Source organism: Bos indicus x Bos taurus, chromosome 1 (assembly GCF_003369695.1).
Source record: "Bos indicus x Bos taurus breed Angus x Brahman F1 hybrid chromosome 1, Bos_hybrid_MaternalHap_v2.0, whole genome shotgun sequence".
In the NCBI taxonomy this organism is placed as follows: domain Eukaryota; kingdom Metazoa; phylum Chordata; class Mammalia; order Artiodactyla; family Bovidae; genus Bos; species Bos indicus x Bos taurus.
The window spans coordinates 112,944,479-112,967,364 of NC_040076.1; the positions used below are offsets into that span (position 1 = coordinate 112,944,479).

Here is a 22,886-nt window from a genome sequence, read left to right on the forward strand (position 1 = left end):
CTAGTTTCGCAACTGTCATTTTTTCAATCTAATGCATAGTACCTGAAAGGGGGAAGGGTCGAGTTATGACAAAAGGCAAAAAGACACCAGGCAAGGTTTATTTTTTATTTTCTGTAATACTGTAAAGCCTTCCGGGATCCTATGAAAGGATAAAACTTATTAAAAACCGGAAGCTCTCTGCAGGGGGTGCTCAGCTGCTATGCACCTGGCACTAACTGCTACAGGTATGTAGTGTTCTATCCCATACCAGTAACACAATCAATATTTTTCTTCAAACCCACAAGCCCAGAAATCCAAGCACTGTGCTCTTAGTCTCCACAATGCCAGTTTAGGTGAGTTGTTGAGTAAATCACCTGTGGATGGCAGGTTCCTTTGTCTCTGGGCACAGATCTCCAGAGGACAGAAAATTAGTTTTTCAAATTGAAACTTCAAGTTTCATTTCAAACCAAGAAAAACCTGAAAACCACGATCATTTAAGTTATTTTGCATACATTAGTATTCCCCAAGACCTGAAGTGAAAGTGAAGTCACTCAGTCATGTCTGACTCTTTGCGATCCCATGAACGGTAGCCTAACAGGTTCCTCCATCCATGGGATTTTCCAGGCAAGAATACTGGAGTGCGTTGCCATTTCCTTCTCCAGATCTTTCCGACCCAGGGGTTGAACCCTGGTCTTCCACATTGTAGGCAGACACTTTACCATCTGAGCCACCAGGGAAGCTCAAAGAGCAGCGAAAAGTTATGTTCCCTGGAATAATGAAGAAATCCTGTATTTCCAGTGAAGAAAAGATTGATGTACTCTGACAATCAAGTAAAGGAAAATAAGTCTGGCACCATCTGATGACATTAAGGAGCCCAGGCTGTGTTCCTGACACGGGAGAAAACCCCACTTCTACGTGGGGGGGGGAACCTGCCAACAAAGCCACATTGATACACACATTCACCAAGTCACTGTAATCCAATCAGGGAAGCCCGAGGCAACCTAAACTTTCTCTACTATGTTAAGGCCCAATTAAAAGCCTCTCTTACTCATTCCTAGGTGACGACAACACTCCAGTTAAAACTGTCGCAACACCTTACACGGAGAACCACCTCTTGCCTATGTGGTTGTCCAATGAAACTGAAGGAGACGCATCATAAACAAATGCACTAAGACAAATTTCACACAGACTGAAGGTTTCAACACCTTACAAAACAAACAGAAGTGACTGCAAACTGCTGCTCTTTTAAAGTCTCCCACACACTGGATGCTTCTTACAGTTAACTGATAAGACAAGTTTCATCATCTCAGGAGGCAGTCAGGAGTTGGCAACAGAGATAAGTCGTTTTCACAGCATAGGACAATCAACAGCAGCTAACACACAGGTGTGCTCATAAGCACCCCTTCCCAAGTAGAAAGTCAAGATAGATCCAAATAGAGAGCTAACCGCTTTGCCAGAAAACCCTTTGTGCTACTCCCTTTCTGGAATCAAGGCCCCACTCAGAGAAGAGTTTTGTGTTAAAGACTGGATGGGGACAACCTTACTTATTTGGTATTATTAAAAATTAAGCATGGAAAGATGATGCAAAAAAATACAAAAAGTCGAAGTGCTCCAAAACCTACCTTAAACACTGTAGCCCCTTTACCAGAAGAAATCAGGGCACAATATCAGACCGAGATAATGGAGGTGCTGACTGCTTATGGAAAATATCCTGACATTTTTCATAATTCACGAAGCCTCTTTTCTTTAGGGTCCTAACTGCCACCTGGATATTTACTAACTACTAGAATTTTTAAAAAGTAACAGCTGCTTTTTGTTGTTAAAAGTATCCAGTTTTTAAAAAAGCCTAAGTGGACTGCCACTTTTTAGTGGACAGGAAACCCATGTGGGAAGGACAGAATACAACTTCAGGACAGTAATGACACCTGGGGAGGCAGGAAGGAGAAAAGGACTGGAGAGGAGGATGGTTAACAGGATCTGCCTTAAAAACTAGAGGCCTGAATATTAAAATGTTAACATCTGTTCAAGCTGGTACTTGTGTGGCAGGTACATGGAGATCTATTACACAGACTTACATGTTAGTTTATCTGCACGCTTGCCCTCTTGCCTTTCAAGATGGCCCACACTCTTGTCCATGGAGTGTGTTTCTCTCTAAATAAATCCACGTCTTACCTATCACTCAGTCTCCTACTGAACTCCTTCTGCCACAAGACATTGAGAGCTTCAATAAATCCTGAGACGAGGCATGATCTCAGTTAAAAGACCATGAGTTCAAGTTCCAGATCAGGGATTTAGCTAGGGTCAAGTTCAAGGCCCAATTTGAATTACATGGTTTCAGAGGGTACATTACAGATGAAACGACTTAAGAAATATGATTAAGTAATCACAATGTACGACCTTATGCAGATTCCCATTTAAATAAATCTTAAAAAAATATGAAAATTGAGAAAATGTGAATACTGACTGGGCACTGGATGGTATTAAGAATTTTTTTCTGAATTTTTAGTTGTAGCAATTTTGATTATTTTTTATTTGAAAAATCTGTATTTCTCTGAGATATATAATGAAATATTATTTACAGATAATTTTTCTGCATACTTGAAGTTGTTGTTGTTCAGTCACTAAGTTGTGTCTGACTCTTTACAACCCCAGGGACTATAGCCTCCAGGCTCCTCTGTCCATGGGATTTCCCAGGCAAGAATACTAGAGTGGGTTGCCATTTCCTTCTCCAAGGGATCTTTTTGGACCAGGAATCAAACCCACATTTCCTGCACTGGCAGGTGGATTTTTTTACACTGAGCCACCAGGGAAGCCCCGAGCTTGAATTTAAAAAAAAAAAAAAAAAACTTAAAGTGTTTAAAAGTGAAACAGAGACACAGAAGGGCCAAAGAAAACGCAGGCTGGAGCCCAAGTGATGCAAAGGGCAAAGTCCAATCATGATGCTTTGGTTAAATGTAATTGCCAAGCAACACAATAAAAACATACAAGCCCTGGGAACATTCAAATCCAAGATAACACAGTTCTGCAGTCAGAATCTACATTTTATCACCAGATAGTCTTCTAATATCAATTTTGTTAACAAAAGGCACAACAGTACATTGATCCTTTGCCAAATAAAATGCATGCCCATATTTGAAGTACTGAAAGTTTGAAAGATACAAAGTGTTATTTAAATTTCCATATGTTAATCTAAATGAAAGCCAAACTCCAGGAAGCATAAATATGGCAGCCTGACTTTCGGTACTAAAGCTAAGTTGGAGAAGTGTGTAAGTGACAGAGAAGTACATGTTTTTATTGAGTATTCAGAGATAAACAGCAAGATTTAGGCCTGGGCTAACAAATACAGCTGCTGCCCTAGAGAGAAAACTCAAAAAATTCAGTTTTCTTCTCGAGTATCCCCTACCAAATGGGCTACACCAACAATAGAATGACAGTCATCTAGGGTCAACTTGGCCTGTTACGTTGCCAACAAAGGTCCATCTAGTCAAAGTTTTGGTTTTTCCAGTAGTAATGTATGGATGTGAGACTTGGACTATAAAGAAAGCTGAGTGCCGAAGAACTGATGCTTTTGAACTGTGGTGTTGGAGGAGTCTCTTGAGAGTCCCTTGGACTGCAAGGAGATCAAACCAGTCAATCCTAAAAGAAATCAGACCTGCATATTCATTGGAAGGACTGATGCTGAAGCTGATACTCCAGTACTTTAACAACCTGCTGCAAAGAACTGACTCACTGGAGAAGTCCCTGATGTTGGGACAGACTGAAGGCAGGAGGAGAAGGGGATGACAGAGGATGAGATGGTTGGATGGCATCACCAACTTGATGGACATGAGTTTGAGCAAGTTCTGGGAGTTGGTGATGGACAGGGAAGCCTGGTGTGCTACAGTCCATGGGGTCAAAAAGAGTCAGACACGACTGAGTGACTGAACTGAACTGGCCTGTGTGGGGGCCTCCCAGGTGGCACTAGTGGTAAAAAATCTGCCTGCCAATGCAGGAGACACAAGAGACACAGGTCTGATCTCTGGGTCAGGAAGATCCCCTGGAAGAGGGCAGGGCAACTCATTCCAGTATTCTTGCCTGGAGAATCCTATGGATAGAGAAGCCTGGTGGGCTACATACAGTCCATGGGGTCGCAAAGAGTCGGACACGACTGAGCAACTACTGGCCCAGAGATAGTCTTGGGCTCATGAAACATTTTTTAAAACTTAAATTAGGATGATACTTGAAGGGACTTCCCTGGTGGTCCAATGGCTAAGATTCTACGCTCCGCATGAAGGAGCTGGAGTTTGATCCCTGGTCAGAGAACTAGATCCCACATGCCGCAACTAAAGATCCTGCATGCTGCAACAAAGATTGAAGATCGTGTGCCACAAGTAAGACCTGGCACAGCCAAATAAACAAACATTAAAGAAGACAAACAAACGGGATTTTACTGTTGTTGTTCACTCACTGAGTTGTGTCCAACTTTTTGGGACCCCATGGACTGCAGCACACTAGACTTCCTGTCCCTCAATATCTCCCGGAGTTTGCTCAAACTCAAAAGTCTGACTTTCTGTATTCTCTTTTCTAAATATCAGAAAATATTGCAACACTGAACTGGTTTGAACTAAGCGGCAGCTGTTCAACTTATACAAGGCCTGTGGATCACATTTCCCGCCACTGCCCATCACCCACCCTCACCAGCATCACTTATAACACTACTTGGCCTGCCTCCCTGTGGGCATTTTAATCTGTGGTGTAACACTAAGGATGTCACTCCATGGTGTGACACTATTAATACATAACTTCCCCTTAGCACAAAATTAGGGGGTAGAAGGGAGAAAAGGTTTGGTTTTTTGAATTCTGAATTCCAATGCAGTGCAGAGAGGGGAGGAAAAACCCGAGCCAGATGTCATCTCCATAATCAACATACACGCATTTCCATGGTCAAGTTTACAAGTGCTTCTTCACTTACGCTGACGGTACACTTAGGGAAGTACACTTACGTACTTCCCTAAGTACGTGAGATTCCTCATTCTGGACTACGCTCATTTCGGCTTAAGAGAGAATCACTTCTGCTTCCATGTTGCTAAATGACTCACAGAGGTGCACTAGCTTGTTTTTCATGCAACATTCCCACCACCCAAGCCAGTTATGGGAACTCTTTCCTACCTACAAACGCTGTACCCAAACTCACATCACATAAACTAAGCGTCACACTGTGACACTGTTAAGCCAGGAGGAAAAGAAATTATGGCTAAACACTAAAGCGGTTTGATGCAGAGAGGAGAATTTACTCAATACAAAAGTAAGTATCAGACACTGGCCCACAAAAGATGCACATGTAGAGACAGGACAGATGCCATTCATTAACCAATTTCAAGAAAATATAAATGTGTCTCTATCAAATGAAATTTCCAAGGAAGAAGTGTAACACATTCCCTGTTTTACATAGGTACTATACATACAAATATCATACATACATATATATTGTTGTCATTCAGTCGCTAAGTCATGTCCAACTCTTTATGACCCCAGTGGACTGTAACCCGCCAGGCTCCCCTGTTCATTTTTCAGGCAAGAATACTGGAGTGGATTGCCATTTCCTTCTCCAAGGGATCTTCCTGGATCAGGGATGGAACCTGAGCCTCCTGCATTGGCAGGTTCATTCTTTACCACTGAGCCACCAAGGAAGCCCCCAAACATACGCGCACACAGCCATAATTATGATACAGTTTAGATATATTAAGAGATATTAAGCTATCCCTTAATGTAGATATATTAAGCTACCACTACATACACACTATATAAAAAACAAGAAAATATGCTGAGAAAGAACAGTTTCCAGAGTCCATAGTACATCAGTCTTAAAGCACTTTATTTTATAAAAACATGATAAATTTTCCTGATCAGAATTGTCAAAGCTCACTTTCTCACTGCAGAGTTTCAAGAAATATTTCACAATCTAAAAGGAAGAATCTTTCTCCTTAGAGTTACAGGATCACTGGTAAAAAAAAAAAATTAAAACCACAACCAGGTATAATTTCCACAACTTGGTCTCTTTACTCCCACAGATAGAAAAACATAAGGTACACACTCACCGCAGACAGCTGGCTCCACGTGGACCTCAGAGGCTTGTGGTGAATCACAATTTTTTCATCGGATTTCTGTTCTTTTGGCTCTGACTCCTCATCGGAGTCGATGTCAAGGGCCTTTTCTTTGTAGTTCTGATACAGGACAGCGTTTTCTGCAAAAAAGGAACCAAACCCTACACATCACTAATTGTCACCACCCCCCATCATGTTGCTACTTGTTCTAAAGAAACCCAATATTTATATAATGTTTGGCCTCCAGTTTAATAAACAAGAGATAAATGGATTTCTTCATGAAGAGTCATGATCAAAAATTTATTTTCTCACTCATACAGCTCTATCCCCCCATTCATCTGCAGGGGACAGGGAAGTGCCTGTACATCAAATGCCAACTGAAGCAAAGTTTCCATGACTCTGTCTACCACTCATGAAGGTCATGTCTATTACCTAATTGTTTTTTAGGTTAAATTGAATTTACACCCTTTTATTTTTCAATTTAACAAATATTTATAGTACATCTACAATGTGCCAAGGGCTGGGAGTAAATAGAAAATAAAAGACACTTTCCGTGCCCTCGTGAGCCAAAAATTTAATTAGAAATATAGTAAAAGTCAGTCATTCATGAATTCATTCAACTGATACTTAGAAAATGTCTACTAGACGCCAGTAAATGCTAGGTGCTGCGGATACAACAAAGAACAACAACAAAAAAAGAGAAAAATCTCATTCTTCAAGGAGCTGACATTAGAGTGATGAAAGAAAGAAAATAAATAAACAAGCAACTTTTATAATATGGCATATGCTGAAAAGTAACATGGCGAAAAATCAAACAGAGAAAGGGTGTTATAAAGGGTGACATGTAGATTTTAAACAGGGTAGTTTAGGAAGGTCTCATAGAGGTGACATTGAAGCAAAGATCTAAAAGAGGTTAAGGAAAGAAACCATCTCTACAACTGGCAACAACAGAGACATCAGCAAACAGAGACAACAGCAAGTACAAAGGCCCCGGGGCAGGAGTCTGCTTGGTGTGTCTTACGATTTGTACAACGATCAGCAAGGAGGCCTGTGTGGCTGGAATAAGTTAAGGGAGGGGAGGAAGTATAGGAGATGGGGGTTGGGATGACTAAAGGGCTGACCATATAGGGTCTTGCCTCAATGCCATTGAAAGGACTTTTGTTTTTTACTCTAAGTAAGACAGCAAGTCATTTTAAGGTTGAGGACACAATGATCTGGCACAAATACATATCTACAAACCAAAAGATTTATACACAAGTACTCTGAGAACAGACTGTCAGCAGGACATGATTTAGTCTGGGGGTCAGAGAGGTGTTAATGAAGAAAATCTTAAGATCTGAAAGCTGAGAAACCACGGAGCTACAGGAAAAAACCACCTCCAAAAGCAAGAGGAAATAAATTACCTTAGAAGAACAAAAGAGGTCACGAACTGGAGTGCAGGTGTCAATCAGACAAAGGGTGTAAGGTGAGTTTAGGGAGAAGAGCCAGACAGTTCAAACCAGACAGAACTGGGTTTTATCCTGAGCCCAAAAGCCAGAGTTTCTTTCATACTGTAAAAGTTGTATTTTATCCCGACTGCAATGAAAATCCACTGAAAGACATTTTTAGATTGGAAGAGCAAAACATTGACTAGTTAAGGAACTAATTAGGGTGCTCTTGAAGTGGTCAGTGAAAAGCAGTGGAGACTTGAGGGGGTCGGACTGGATACAGGGGTCAGACTGGCTGTGGTGGTCAGGATATTTTCTAGCTCTGTTAAGTCCCACAACTGAAGTGGAAGAAGGGAACTCCAGAAGAGATTCAGCTTTAGTGGAAAGATTATGAGTTTGGTTTTGGAACATACTGAGTTTGAAATGCTTTTCCCATCTACTGAAGCCAGCAAACATCTGCCTCATTTCTCATCAACTATGGCATGTTCTGTATGCATCATCACTAAATACTGAGAGTTCATGCAAGATTTTACTGTTCTTGATTGGTCTGCATATGAAAGCAGATTGTAAGGGTATAGATCTCTGCAGAACCCTTTAAAGTACTTAATGTGTGACATAAAATGCATTTGGACATTGTTGATATGATGTCTCATTCATCTCACAACAATGTAGGCAATTATTAGCTTCATTTTACACAGGATAAAACAGGCTCAGTGAAGTTGAGAGGCTTGTTTAATGTCACTCAACTGATGACTAGAAGCAGCAGGACAGAAACTCAGGTCTCCGGTTCCAATATCACAGGATCTTACCACTCAACCACACAGCTTCCTGACTTACATTCTTGTTAGTCATCAACTGCTAAGACTCCTGCATTCCTCATGTACATATATGTGAAAAAGAATGTCTAGGTCATCATATTTAAGAAGAGAGGAGAGGGTGCACAGAAACAGCTCCTTGTAAAAGGAAACAGCATAAAACTAGTTATAATGAAGGTCTGTCCTCAGACTTCAAAAAAGCTCAACATTTTTAACTATTTGAAGCAAAGGTCTCAAAACTAATGCCAAATTCCAGAAGATGCAAAACATCTCTCATGATTGATATTAGATAGATGCTCTGTTCACTTCACAGTCATAACAGGGTACAAGAGAAAGCAAAGTGCGTGAGAACCAGGTGTCTGTCCTGGTCCTGGCTGTGCGACAGTGGATAAGGTACTAAGCCTCTTTGAGATTTCCAGATTCCTCGGTTATAAAATCTGGACGATGACTTTATCCCAGCCAGCAAAAATACTCTATCTGGGTTTCTTCCCCATAGAAAACATTTTTCTAAGATGAATACAATAAGTACATTTTTATAAACTGGTCATATTTAAATGATAAAATGGGAACTGATTTTTATAAGAATGATATGGGGAAATGTTTTGTAATCAGCCAAGTTGATATAACTTTGGGTGGTTTTACCTTTGATTTACTTACAGAGGGGCATACCCTTCTTCACTGTTCTTTTAAAGGCAGGAAAATCTTACCATTTCAAAGAATGACAGGAAGTAACTACCCTCACCTCCACCACACTCCCCCAGCTCTACAAGCTCTTCTGGTCCATTGACACTGGATCCATTTACACAAAGTCCCCTAATCTGATTAGGGTCTGAACACCTGGTGAAAGCAGCTTTTTTTTCCATCCTTCACAAAAACACTATATGAGGTTGAAACTCTTAGCAGTAGGGTTCTGTTAATGAAGTGAGTTCAATTTCCTCCAAATTGAAACTTGGTTATGAAACCATATTAATGATATTAAAATGTAGAAATATGGGGATAAGAACATTAAGTCAAAGGATATATGACCTAAGGAAATACGGACATAAGATCTACATGCCAAACCTTCAGAATTTTAAATTGAAGAGCTAGAGTTTATCCTTAATCTTTCTTCATTTTTTGAGGGAGGTGGGGATGGAGCCAGAGTAGAGGAGAATTAAAAATCCCAGAACACTGGTCTGACAAAGTCATCGGCTTACAAAGAATGCCATTAATTTTATTCACTGCTGGTATTACTGGATGAAAATTTAGCTTAGTGCAGAGCTTTGTGCTGTATAATTTGAGAAGTTGTACATTTTTCTCATCTTGTGTTTTTGTTACTTCAGTTGGATTTCAACTTATAATTGATATTCCACATTGAAACAGCAATAAAAGTCTGGAAAATCAAATGCTTACCTTCCCCATCAAATGTTCCTTGTCCTTTCAGCATTTTTTTCTAAGAAACAAGAAAAGCAAAAAGAAGAAAAGCAAAGCAAACTATGTATGAATGAGCCAAACAGAAAATACAGCTATTTCAAGAAAAAGTACTTTTTTTGTGGTCACATTCATTAGATTTCCAACAGCATGCACAGATGATCCCTGGAGCAGTCATATGACTACTACCACTCACTAAAAAGATGAAATAAAATGTACAATATCCCCCATGCTCAGCCAATACAGCTTGAGAATCCTCAAATGACCAATAGTTTTTAGCTTATTACTGATGATTCACCATCACTGTTAAATTGAACTCTGCTATACTTGCAGAGTTGGAGGGGTGGGGAAGCACATAAAATGTTATGTAATTTCTTTATTTAGAAATTAGTTTGCTTAGTCGCTAAGTCATGTCCTATTCTTTGTGACCCCATGAGTTGAAGCCCTCCAGGCTCCTCTGTCCAGGGGACTTTTCAGGCAAGAATACTGGAGTTGAGAAGACATTCCCTTCTCCAGGGGATCTTCCCAACCCAGGGACTGAACCCAGGTCTCCTGCATTGCAGGCGGATTCTTTACCATCTGAGCCACCAGGGAAGCCCACTCATGATTCACCACCACTGTTAAATTGAAATTTGTTAAACTTGCAAAGTTGGAGGGGGAAAAAAAATACACATAAAATGTTATGTAATTTAAGGCCATAGGATCTAAAATAAAACAGGCTCACTTGTGTATTACATATGTGACATTTATATAGACTGGTTCCAGCTTTCTGATTAATCAGAAAAAGATGTGGCTGCCAAAATGAATTTCTGCCCTATTGCTGAGATCTGTCTTGTGTCTGGAGAAGGCAGCACATGCACACTCCAAAATCTCCTTCCCTAGTCTTCCCTATTTCTTCATGTCATATTTGGTAATATTTTAAGGAGTGCAACTCCTAGGTCTTTATCTGGGAGCAACGCCACACCATTCACTCCAACCTGAAGTTTCAAGCTACCAACTTGTTAAATGCACTCAAGGGTCAAGTGGGCACAAAATGGGAATGAGATGCAACCAAAGCCACTGGTGAAAGAAGCCAGAAAGAACAAAGATGACTACTATGTCTTTTGTGATTCTGGCAATTGACTTTTACGATTCACATTTTACCTGGACGGTATTTAGTATGTGGTCATTACGGAAAGGAAAAATATTTCAGTAATTAAATCACTAATGTAAGTACTTAAAATAATCAACCGGCTGAAAGGAAATCAGTGTTTTCCTGTATCAGCTGTGGTGAATCAGCAACCAGTAATAGACACTTCTAAACAAGCACCACACTGGCGTGACCACTTAATCAAGAGTGCAGATCCACGCCTGCTTGCCACCCCCTTTGCAGCTACCTGTATTAAAAGTGTTCAAGATTCACTCCACCAATACCTAATTTGCTGGGTTTTTTCTCCTACTTGTTCCCCACATTTTGCCAAACTTAGAAAATGAATACAGTGATAAGAGTTTCAGTTCCTCCCATGAAACTGCATTAACCTGGGCTGTGCCTACCAGCAATAAAATGGCCAAGAGATAGATTGCAGGGGTCTGATCAACAAACAATAAAATTAAAAAAGAACAATAACCTTTGGTTCCCTCTGTGCCCCTCCTCCCCACCCCAAACATCTTCACTGGCGGCTTAATGCCTGCCTAACATGCGACACTCTTGCCCACTTTTACCTTTATCCTTCCCAGGCTGGAAAACTTCTCCTTGTCTTCCATCACTGCTTTCAGAACCGGCTGGGACATCCTGTTCTTCTTCTTCGAGGTGCCAGGACTGTCAAAATCAACGCCACTGACCACCGCCCTGCGATAGGAGGTGGACCGCAAGCCTCTCCGCAGAGACCCGGGGCTGTCCAAGTCGTGCTCCGCCTCGCCCTCGTCCTCTGCTGGGCCCAGGGGGGCCCCAAGGCCCTCCACCATGCTGCGCACCTTGAGCAGTCTCTTGTGAGGTTCCACGTTCAGACTGTTGGATTTACTAATTTTAATTTCCGAGGCCAAGCTCTTCGGAATGATCTGCTGTTTTCCCACTTTGAGGGCGGCGGGGCTGTTTGTGCTCAAAACCACCGAAGGATTCTCCAGGAGTTCGTTTTCCGGTGAGGGCAGCCTTTGGAGCGGCAGTTTTTGTTCCAAAGACCTTTTGGGGAGCGAAGGAGAGAGTCTCGAGGGTCCTCGTTCAGGGTCCTTAGCCATACTGCCGGAGAGCGAACCGGCGCCTTGGGAGGAGATATTAGGGGAAAGCCCATTTGCAGCCGGCGAAGGCAGGGGGCTGGTGGGGAATCCGGTCTTGTCCCCCTCGGGGCTGCAGGGGGAGGGCGCTCGAGGAGTCCGCGGGGGGTGCAGCTGCTGAGGCGCTGGCTTGGTCACTGTGCCGTTCGCTGGGGACTTGGGGGAGCCGCCTGACGCCACTCTGGGTACTTGGGGTGACTTAGGCCGTCGAAGCCGAGGAGAGACAGCCCTGTACTCCTGGGAGACGGTCCTCCCATTGGTCACCGCCCTCCGATGGGCGCATAGAAGCAGGGGGCTCCTCTGGACCGTCCTGCCGTCTGAGGCGCCGGGCACTTCGGCCAGAGTCTGCGCCGCAGGGAGCGTCTCTCGGTCCTCCACCGGGAAATCCGTGATCAGCAACCCGCTGGGGCTCTGATAGGACTGGGGCCTCGGCTTGCTCCGGCCCAGGAGCTGGAGCTGAGGGGTTGAACGCCTCCGCCACAAAGGGGTTAAGCTGTTGCTGGAAAAATCCACTTCGCTCTCGGTGTCCATAGCGGAGCCTCGGGGGTCAGCCCCCGGGGGGGTGGGGGACAGCACCTAGTCAGTCTTGCCTAAAGAGGAAAGAAGTCATGGAGCTTGGTCTCCGGACTACCAGGCACGCCTTGCAGACGCGCGCGCTCTGAGCCCGGGGATCACCCGGCTGCCGAGGGACACAACTGCGTTCAATTACCCACCCTTTCTGGGGCAAAAACTGCGCCCACCGCGGCGAGGGGTCCAGTACAGAAACCTGGGTCGCCCCCAGGCGAATTAATCCAATCACCTCCACGCCTCTCTCGCGGCCCAAGACCACCCGCACAGAAACAGACCGCCACCAAATCGCCGGTGCAAACTGATGCACAGGAAACTTGGGACGAGTTCAGCTTTCTTGGGAAACTTGTCGCGGGACGCTCCCCTCCGCCGCCATCCAGCGGCCCGCCCCCGTCGTAGGTCCCCTAGAGCTCCAGCAGCCCGTCTCCCAGGCGGATTTACCTTCAGGGCTTGTAGCGCCCGGGGCCGACGAGCACCCCAGCCCAGTGGGTGGCCCGGGTCCCGGACCGAATCTTTGCAGCCGGAGTTCTGGAGAGCTCAGCAGCGGACCCAGCGTCGGCTCCGCCCCCAAGCTTGATCCCGCCTACGGCATTGGCCACGCCCCGGCCCGCCTCAGTCGCTGCCTTCTGGGAGCCGCTGTCTTCCCGCCCTGGTCTCTCGTTAAAACACTCAAGCGCACCTGGGCTGTGTGCCGAGCTCCGGGTTCCCGGCCACGAGATGCGGGGAGGGGGCGGCGTGGGAGCTGCGGGCGCGCAAGGCTGTTGCTCGGAGCACAGCGTGGGAACAAACGTAGGAGCCCTGCCAGAATGTAATTTGCGAAGTCCTGGGCCCCCCGGGGGATCTCCCTGGTAGAAGCTCGGAATGCCGAGCGTAGTGAGGTCCGTGAGGCTGGAACGCGTAGCTCTGAACGCAGAAAGCCAGGCGCCTCTCAGTATTCGGGGGGTCTTAAATCCGATGTCCTACTCCTCTGCTTAAAATATCTTATGGACTGATAGGCTTGCTTGTGCCTGGAGTATTTCTGGAGAGATACTTATAGCCAGTTCGGGGGAGGACAACTGGGTGGCTAGGAAACCGGAGGGACGGAGTGTTTTCATTCAGTCATCTTTGGATCTTGTATGCTTTACCTATTAAAAATAACCATAATTTAAATTGCAAAAAAAAAAAAAGCGTACTGGTTTCTAAGCGTACACAGGATAAAATTCAAAATCCTCTCCAAGGCCCTATAGGACTTGGCAACTGAGCACAAGCACACCAACAGGAAGTGCTTACCTCTGTAGCCTAGACTCCCCCAACCCCTGCACTTGTTCCTTCACTAGTTTTAGGCCGTACCCACCAAGTTTGACAGCCTCAATCCTTCCCTTTTGTTTCTCCTTGACCTTCTGACCTGTCCGTCAGAGAGGACTTCCCTCCTGAATCTGATTATGGCTCGCTTATTTACTTTCCCGGCCACCTTTTCTCATCTATCGACACTCATCGCAAATGTGTTTAATCATATATTTAGTTTTATGTTTATTATCTGCTTTGTCTTCTTTTGACTGAAAGCTGCAAGAGGGCAGGGGCCATGTTTCTGTATTGCCCCCTCTGTATTCCAGGCACAAAGAGTGGCACTTAATGAATATTTGTCGAATGTATGAATGAATGAGAGGGTGACCTGAATGAAGACAGTGACCAACCACCACAGAGTACTCTGTTGCCAAGTAGTAGAAAGCTGGCTGTGTCCTGGACAAGCTCCAGCATTGTGAGAAGAATAAGGCAAACTTGAGAAGACAGATGATTTTTAGAATGTAAGATCTGTGTAATTAATTCTATTACCAAGACATATGGGCTGTTCTCCAAACTCTTTTTTGGCATTCACAAATTCAACAAGGGGTGTACTGCACATCCACGAAGTGTTCCTGTTTTCCCTGGATAGGCTGAATTTGATGACCAAAAATAGTAAAAGGCAGTTTCTGGGTGGTGATGAGATGAATGTTTTTCATGCTTATTTATACTTTGCTATACTTTCCAAATACTGTACATTAAATATATGTTGCTTTGATTTGAGATGTTTTCATAAGTAGAAGAAATGGCATCAAAATATTTATAAGAAATTTTTCTAAAAAAAGAAATTTACCAAATATTTTGATTAGAAGATATGGCTGATTATATACTCATACCTATGCACTTTTTAATATAGGGTATTTTTCATACTAACGTGTATTACTTGTATATTGGGAAAATATAATAAAGTTAATTTTTAAAGTGCTTAGTTAATGACAGATGAAGTGTTATCTAATTCAGGATGCAATCTGTGACTTACATTAAGAAGTTTTAAATGGTGATGTGAGAAACTAGCTTCTCTTCAAATTATGCTGGTTCTGCAAACAAGCGTAGCTGATGATTATGAAGAAATTGCAGGATATTCATACCTCATTCCTAAGCAACAACATAATACCCACCAAAACAACAACAAGGAAAAAACATGAAGTTCTGTTCCTTCGCTAAGCTTTGAAATCCACAGATCTACTGCCCATTTTATGGTCTATTCAATTTATCATAATTATTCAAATCTAGGGCATTTTTGATAGCATGTGCTATCAAGAAAAAAAAGAGCTGTGAATTAAATTATGACGCAGTGTGTTGTAACATAGGATCTTTATAATACTTATGGTTTTAAATTTAGATATGATTTTTTCAGTAATGTACATATTTAGAAAAGGAAAATATAAGCAAAAGAAATTGATTAACTATTTCTACAAATTCTGTACACGAGTCTAATTTTCCTAAATCCCTCTTCACATAGAACATCATGCACTTGTCCACACAGTATCATTGATATACATGCAGTATTTCCTAAAAGGATGGCCTAACCATGTCTCTGGGATTTGCTTCCTAGCCAGACATTCATTCTTCAAGTTTGATGCTGGCACATTCCTATTAGATTAAAAGCATAGTTTTCTTGTTCAACTGAATTGTATGTCACTACAACCTATGTAGGGCTTCCCTGATAGCTTAGCTGGTACAGAATCCACCTGGAATGTAGAAGACCCTGGTTCAATTCCTGGGTTGGGAGATCCCACTCTGGTATTCATGGGCTTCCCTGGTGGCTCACATGGTAAAGAATCTGCCTGCAATGCAGGAGACCTGGGTTCAATCCCTGAGTTGGAAAGATCCCCTGGAGGAGGGCATAGCAACCCATTCCAATATTCTCGCCTGGAGAATCGCCATGGACAGAGGAGCCTGACGGGCTACAGTCCATGGGGTTTCAGAGAATCAGACACGACTGAGCGACTAAGCACAGCACAGAACAGCATAGTACAACCTACATATCCTCTCTATTAATGGCCAGAAAGAAGTTTCTGACAAACTGAAGTTCCAGGCCCTCGCTGCAATCCTGTGTGATCCATGAGTTGGTTATATTACCCTCTTGTTCCTTTGCAATTTCTTTCATCTAATCTGACACATCTGGCAATTTCTCCTGCCTTCAACTGCAGTTCTTAGCATATGGTTTTGACACATGTAGTATTAAATTGCATAGAACTCAGTGAAATGATGACAATTCAAATAGTTATAACTATGTTCACAAATGCAAAGGCAATGCCAACTATATCAGGACTGCCCCATGGCCAATGGCTATTTCTTAACATTATAGTAAGATGAGTCGCTGGTAATGCAGTTGGTAAAAAAAAATCCACCTGCAATGCAGGAGGCCATCTGCAATGCAAGAGGCCTGGGTTTGATCCCTGGGTTGGACAATCCCCTGGAGAAGGAAATGGCAACCCACTCCAGTATTTTTGCCTGGGAAATCTCATGGACAGAGGAGCCTGGCAGGCTACAGTTTATAGGATCACAAAAATCAGACATGACCTAGCGACTAAACCACCACCACCACCACCATCATCACACACCCCAGTTTCAGAGATGTTAAAAATGTGAGACCAAAGTGCTTCTTAGAATTGGAGAAATACAGGTCCGTCTAGTCAAGGCTATGGTTTTTCCTGTGGTCGTGTATGGATGTGAGAGTTGGACTGTCAAGAAAGCTGAGTGCCAAAGAATTGCTGCTTTTGAACTGTGGTGTTGGAGAAGACTCTTGAGAGTCCCTTGGACTGCAAGGAGATCCAACCAGTCCATTCTAAAGGAGATCAGTCCTGGAAGGACTGATGTTGAAGCTGAAACTCTAATACTTTGCCACCTTATGCGAAGAGCTGACTCATTTGAAAAGACCCTGATGCTGGGAAAGATTGAGGGTAGGAGGAGAAGCAGACGACAGAGGATGAGATGGTTGGATGGCATCACCGACTCAATGGACATGGGTTTGAGTGGACTGTGGGAGTTGGTGATGGACAGGGAGGCCTGGGGTGCTGCGGTTCATGGGGCCGCAAAGAGTCGGACACAACTAAGCAACTGAACTGAAGTTGAGTAAGGTGTATGATGAAGCTCCCTGTTCCCTGAAAGCCTCTGTGAAGGAGTCTGGGTGGAAGTGGACCTGAAGAATATGTAAAATGTCATGAGACAGAGGGGAGGAAAAGGATATCTTAGAGCCATGTCCCAGAATGAATAGAAACACAAGGGCATGGCTTGAGAACTAATATTTACTAAGTGCCAACTATATTTCAGGAACTAATCTCAAATTAATCCTCTCTCCACTTAAATAGGAAGAAGCCGAGGGTCTAAAAGCTTTTCTTGTACTGTTGGTAAGCGGTTGAGTCAGAATCCTATTAATAACTGGGATCTGTCAGACTCCAGAGCTCTGGAGCTCCACATACCAGAAACTAAAGTCACAAGAACAGGGAATTTGCATTAAGAAGTTGTCGGAGATTGATTTGGCTAAATAGAGACTAGATTGCGGTGTGTGACATAAACTGAGGGGTCTGAATTTTACTTGGATAACATCTGACACTCTGAAAGTATTTAAACTTTGCTGTCTTTTAAAACAATATACCTGATAACACCAATTTCAGAGATAAAATAAATAAAAATAAACAGATTTGTTTGTGCATTAAAAAAAAATCCACCTAAACCCATAAAATCTGAGGGAAATCTTCTCTTGGAAAGAAACTATAGAAAAATACTTAAATATATGCATAACAGACAAATATTAGTATCTAATCACTCACAAATCTTTAAGGAGAAGACTAACAGTGGAAAAATACGCAGAGTGAGAATAATTTTAGAGTAGACACGAGTGCTTTCTATACATAAAAATACACTCAGCCCCAATTGGTAACAACAAAATTAAAACAGTAATGAGATCATAGTTTTTCATTCATTAGATCAACAAAGATTAAAAAAAAAAAAAAAAACATGGTAAAAGTGCACGGAAAAGAGGATTCTAACTCATTCATGGTAAGAATGTAAACAACTTTTCTGAAAAGCAATTAGATGATACTTAATCAAAACCTTGAAAACAGGCATATCTTCAACCAAGTAATTCCATGCCCAGGAAATAACCCTGAGGAAATCATCTTTGATGTGTAAAAATATATATGTTCAAAGATGTCTATTAAAGCATTTCTTACAGTAGCAAAAAATCAGAATCTGACTCTTTACCAAGAGATTTGTTAATAAATCATGATGTAAAATGCAACAACCAAAAATAATAGTGTAGACATAAATTACTCATACAAAAATTCAAAATACTGTATGGTAAGTAGGAGAGAAGAGTTATTTTTGAACGCATTATGCAGAATGTCCTACATTGAGTTTTTTTTTTTTTTTTTTTAATGCAAACAGCTGTGTATAACTACTTAATGATAGAGAATCTGCCTGCAATGTGGGAGACCCAGGTTCGATCCCCAAGTTGGGAAGATTCCCTGGCAAAGGAAGTGGCAACCCACTTCAGTATTCTTGCCTGGAAAATCCCACAGAGAAGCCTGCTGAACTACAGTCCTTGGGTTGCAAAGAGTCAGACACGAATGAGTGAATTAACACAACTACTTAATATCTAGATTTGTAATATTCAAAATGTTAGCATGTCTACCTCTGGGACAAAATTAAAGGTGGTATTTCGTGCTTTGCTGTAAAACAAACCACCTCACCACTTAGTGGCTTAAAATAGCAAATTGGGAGAATGGCATTGAAACATGTATAATATCATGTATGAAATGAGTTGCCAGTCCAGGTTCGATGCACGATACTGCATGCTTGGGGCTGGTGCACTGGGACGACCCAGAAGGATGGTATGGGGAGGGAGGAGGGAGGAGGGTTCAGGATGGGGAACACATGTATACCTGTGGCGGATTCATTTCGATATTTGGCCAACTAATATAATTTTGTAAAGTTTAAAAACAAAATAAAATTAAAAACAATTAAAAACAAAAAATAAAATAAAATATTTTCCAATTTAAAAAAAAATAGCAAATTGTATTATTTTTATTGTTCCTCACCTCTCTGTGAACTGGTATGGTGGGTTCTTCTGAGGGTCTCCCCAGGCTCTCCCACATGGCCACATCCAGCTGTGGGGTAGGCTGGATCAGATGCACAGATGGACAAGGACAGCCTCACTCAGTTGGCTGAGGGTTGGTTGGTGCTGGCCGTTAACAGGTTCCTCAGTTCTCCCATTCTCAGATCTTAAACATCCTGGACAAGCTTAGTAACCCTGGTACAATGAAGTAATGAGTCAAAATGACAAAGAAAAAATTGGAAAGGATATTTGAAAAAGAGAATTTGAGAACTGATTAATTCTCACTGGGAAAAAAGTTCTTAAAAAGATACTTTCTTACAGCACTTATAATAATGATTAATATATTACCTTCTGCTTTTTAAAACATTTTTTGAGCATTTGCAATATGGCAATGGCACCCCACTCCAGTACTCTTGCCTGGAAAATCCCATGGACGGAGGAGCCTGGTGGGCTGCAGTCCATGGCGTCGCTAGGAGTCGGACACGGCTGAGCGACTTCACTTTTACTTTTCACTTTCATGCATTGGAGGAGGAAATGGCAACCCACTCCAGTGTTCTTGCCTGGAGAATCCCAGGGACGGGGGAGCCTGGTGGGCTGCTGTCTATGGGGTCGCACAGAGTCGGACACGACTGAAGTGACTTAGCAGCAGCGGCAGCAATATACCAGACACTCTTTGAAGTGCTTCAGCTATATCATTAATACATGACTTAACCTTCACAATGACCTTAGGAGGTAGGAACTACCACTGTCTCCAGTTTATAGGAAGGAAACTAAAATGCAGAGAGGTTAAGTACACATGCAGTCTGGCTCCAATCTGCCTCATAACTATCACTGCTGCTGCTGCTGCTAAGTCGCTTCAGTCGTGTCTGACTCTGTGTGACCCCATAGACGGCAGCCCACCAGGCCCCGCCGTCCCTGGGATTCTCCAGGCAAGAAGGCTCCTCCGTCCATGGGATTTTCCAGGCAAGAGTACTGGAGTGGGGTGCCACTGCCTTCTCCGCATAACTATCACGTCATTATATTATTTGTGATTCCATTATTCACTTATATTCTTTTCCCACAAATAAAACATAAGCACCCCACTGTCGGTTCTTCCTCTATCTCCTATAGAACTTCAGTAAAATGAACAGATTGATCAATCAGTGATAATGTTAGTCCAGAGGAAGAGGAGGCACACCAATCAGGGTCATCCAATCAGAAAATAAATGCAAACGCCTTGGAAAGGAAGACTTTCTGAAAGGAAAGTCAGTCCCGTTGACCAGCTAGTATTTTTTTGGCTCCTGATGGGTATCAGGCTCTGGACTTGTAGATATAGTGGTAAAGAACGTAGGCATGATTCTGCTAACTGTCCCTGCCATAGTCTTGCTAACAACCTATCAGGAAAGACCAACCCCAGGTGGCATCTAACCCATGGTGCTCACATAGTGCTCTTTCAACCAGCCCCTCTCGTCTTGGTGGGCATGGAGCCCAACATACAGGGCTTCTGGAGAAAACGGGCAGCCTGAAAACAGTGCAGGCACTTAACTGCAAGTGTGGGAATTCTGACAGTAAAAGGAAAAGAGAAAACAGAGCAGTTGCTGGAGGGAAAGGGAGAAATAAGCAGTTTTATTTCAAGACTGGGGACACTTGGCTGGAAGTCAGGCAGCTGTCTTTTAGTTTGTGTCTGCTGCTTTCTAACTGTGGGAATGAGGACAAGTCACTGAACTTCTAGACTGCAGTTTCTTCAACTGCAAATATGAAATTGTTCCTCTTCTCAGCACAGTTTGAGAAATACTGGTCAGTTAGAATAATTTGGATGTGGCCAGCCCAATGGCTGGGGAAAATGGGGTGCAGGAGTCAGGGGGAGAGGAAGGGAGGCCATCTGAACTGTACAAAACAAATTCCTAATCACCTTTTCTCTATTTTGAACAGAGGGGCTTCCCTGATGGCTCAGATGGTAAAGAATCAGCCTGCCAAGGCAGGAGACTTGGATTCGATCCCTGGGTCAGGACGACTCCCTGGAGAAGGAAATGACAACCCACTCCAGTATTTTTGCCTGGGAAATCCCATGGACAGAGGAGCCTGGTGGGCTCCAGTCCATGGGGTCCCATGAGTTGGACATGACTTAGTGCCTAAACAACAACAATCTTGAACAGAACATAATCAGAATAAAATTCTGTTGTTTCCAACTCTAGTATAAAGGAAAAGGATCATAGTGAGAAAAGGATGCTGAAAATGGCTCAGAGGACTCTTGTTATAGGACCCAAGGAAATTATAAGAGAGAAAAGGCTTCTTTTAGCCAGTCTTAGCCAGCAGCATCTAACCTATTAATTCATAGCTATGACTCTGAGAATGAGTCACATCTGATTGACCCCCCAGTGATGCTGGGTTTTTGAGGGGAAGCTCTCCATTTAACTAGGGTGATTAAGATCCTAGGTAAACTACAAAGTCAAGGTAGACAGTGACTCCCTGAACTGTTAGGCCCCTAACAGTTAGGCTCCCTAACCTGTTAGGTCCCCAAAGAACAACTGTTCACTGTTGTTCTTTGAATTATAGGGATAAGAAAAACCACTGAGCAGCCACTTTCTTCAGTAGATTCTAGTCTGAGGTCACCTCATGGCTTGAACAGACCTTTCACCTCTTTAAGCAATAGTTTCCTTGCAGTTTTGGTCTTTTTTTTTTTTTTTCCTTTTAAAATTTTAATACATTCATTTGGTAAAAATTGGGATTGTACAAAAGTAAAACATATCTCCAGCTCTTGTCTCTGGTTTCCTACCCCGCCCTCTAGAGGCATTCACTGTTAACTGTTTGTGTATTTTATGATTTTCAGATTTATGGTGGGACATAAATAAGCATATATATCCCCACATACCTTGGACACCCCCACACGCACTAGCATCCTATAACGACGTTCTGTAATTTATCGTTTACGTGGGATATTATTCTCCACCAGTAATTACAGAGCCACTATCTATTTTCAACATCTGAACAGAATTAAGAAGAATCAGATGCACTAACAATTTCATATGGTTCCACCTAATCTTACATCACTTATTGGCAAATTTCCTGTTGATAAACATTTAACTTACTTCTTCACAAAATCTGAGCACCAAGAAGGAAAAAAAAAGTTTTAAATTTTTAGTTTTAAATTTCCATAATTCTTTTTTTATTCCCATTCTTCAATGCCTGGGTCAGGTAAGGTAGTAAAAGAGAACACTTTATTGAACAAAGATACAAGGATGATTTAATTCTGTGACGAGTAATTAGGAGTCTGCTCTTAACACAGTTAATGGTGATATATGGCGAACATCCTCTAAGTGTGTCTCTTTTGGGGGAAACTAGATTAGCCGTGCCATCATCACTATTACTGATTTCCCTTGCTAATAATTTCCCAGTCTCTCTCTCTTTAGTCTCCTGGTTTACCCAATTCTTCGCAGTTCCTCTGTCCATGGAATTCTCCAGGCAAGAATGCTGGAGTGGGTAGCCATTCTCTTCTCCAGAGGATCTTCCCGAACCAGGGATCAAACCGGAGTCTCCTGCATTGGCAGGCAGATTCTTTACCATCTGAGCCACCAGGGAAGCCCTATGCCCCTTCTATACTGTCCTTCTCTGAATCCTGCTCTTTCTTTGAATTATCAAAGCAGTATGAAGAATCACAACTCTTGTTTCATGAAGTTTGCTAAGTAATTTGAACAAAGAATTATCTGAATAGGCCATAATGTTCCTTTTGTGTGAAGTATTTGATGTTTGCAAAAAGAACTCGAGATAAAAAAAAATTCTTCTGTGTGCCCTCATTTTCCAGGTAAAACTCTATCAGGAATCACGTGGGGATACATAAAGCTAGCCAACACATTTCAAGTTTTCTTCTGCCCAGATTTGTTTGGAAGAAGTCCAGTCTTACCTATCTCAAAAATTCAGCAGGGAAAAATAGCTGAAATAAATTAAAACCGTGATTACTAAATTCTGTGTTTACCTAGACAGTCTGGCATTTGGC

General features: G+C 42.5%; 1 protein-coding gene across 2 annotated transcripts in view; it reads right to left on the bottom strand.

Annotated features, from left to right (window-relative positions):
• The window catches only part of ARHGEF26 (Rho guanine nucleotide exchange factor 26), a 162,628-nt gene that overhangs the window by 126,967 nt on the left and 12,775 nt on the right, over window positions 1–22,886 (bottom strand). Inside the window, exons 3-7 of one of the 2 annotated variants that reach the window (XM_027543192.1) lie at window positions 18,897–19,108; window positions 12,973–13,655; window positions 11,416–12,554; window positions 9,697–9,736; window positions 6,057–6,202 (exon numbers count right to left, since the gene is read on the bottom strand). In XM_027543192.1, coding sequence (XP_027398993.1) covers window positions 6,057–6,202; window positions 9,697–9,736; window positions 11,416–12,495 — 1,266 coding nt within the window. In that variant the 5' untranslated portion in view covers window positions 12,496–12,554; window positions 12,973–13,655; window positions 18,897–19,108. Of the gene's footprint in view, window positions 1–6,056; window positions 6,203–9,696; window positions 9,737–11,415; window positions 13,656–18,896; window positions 19,109–22,886 lie in introns of both variants that reach the window. The other variant, XM_027543198.1, reaches the window with a different exon arrangement.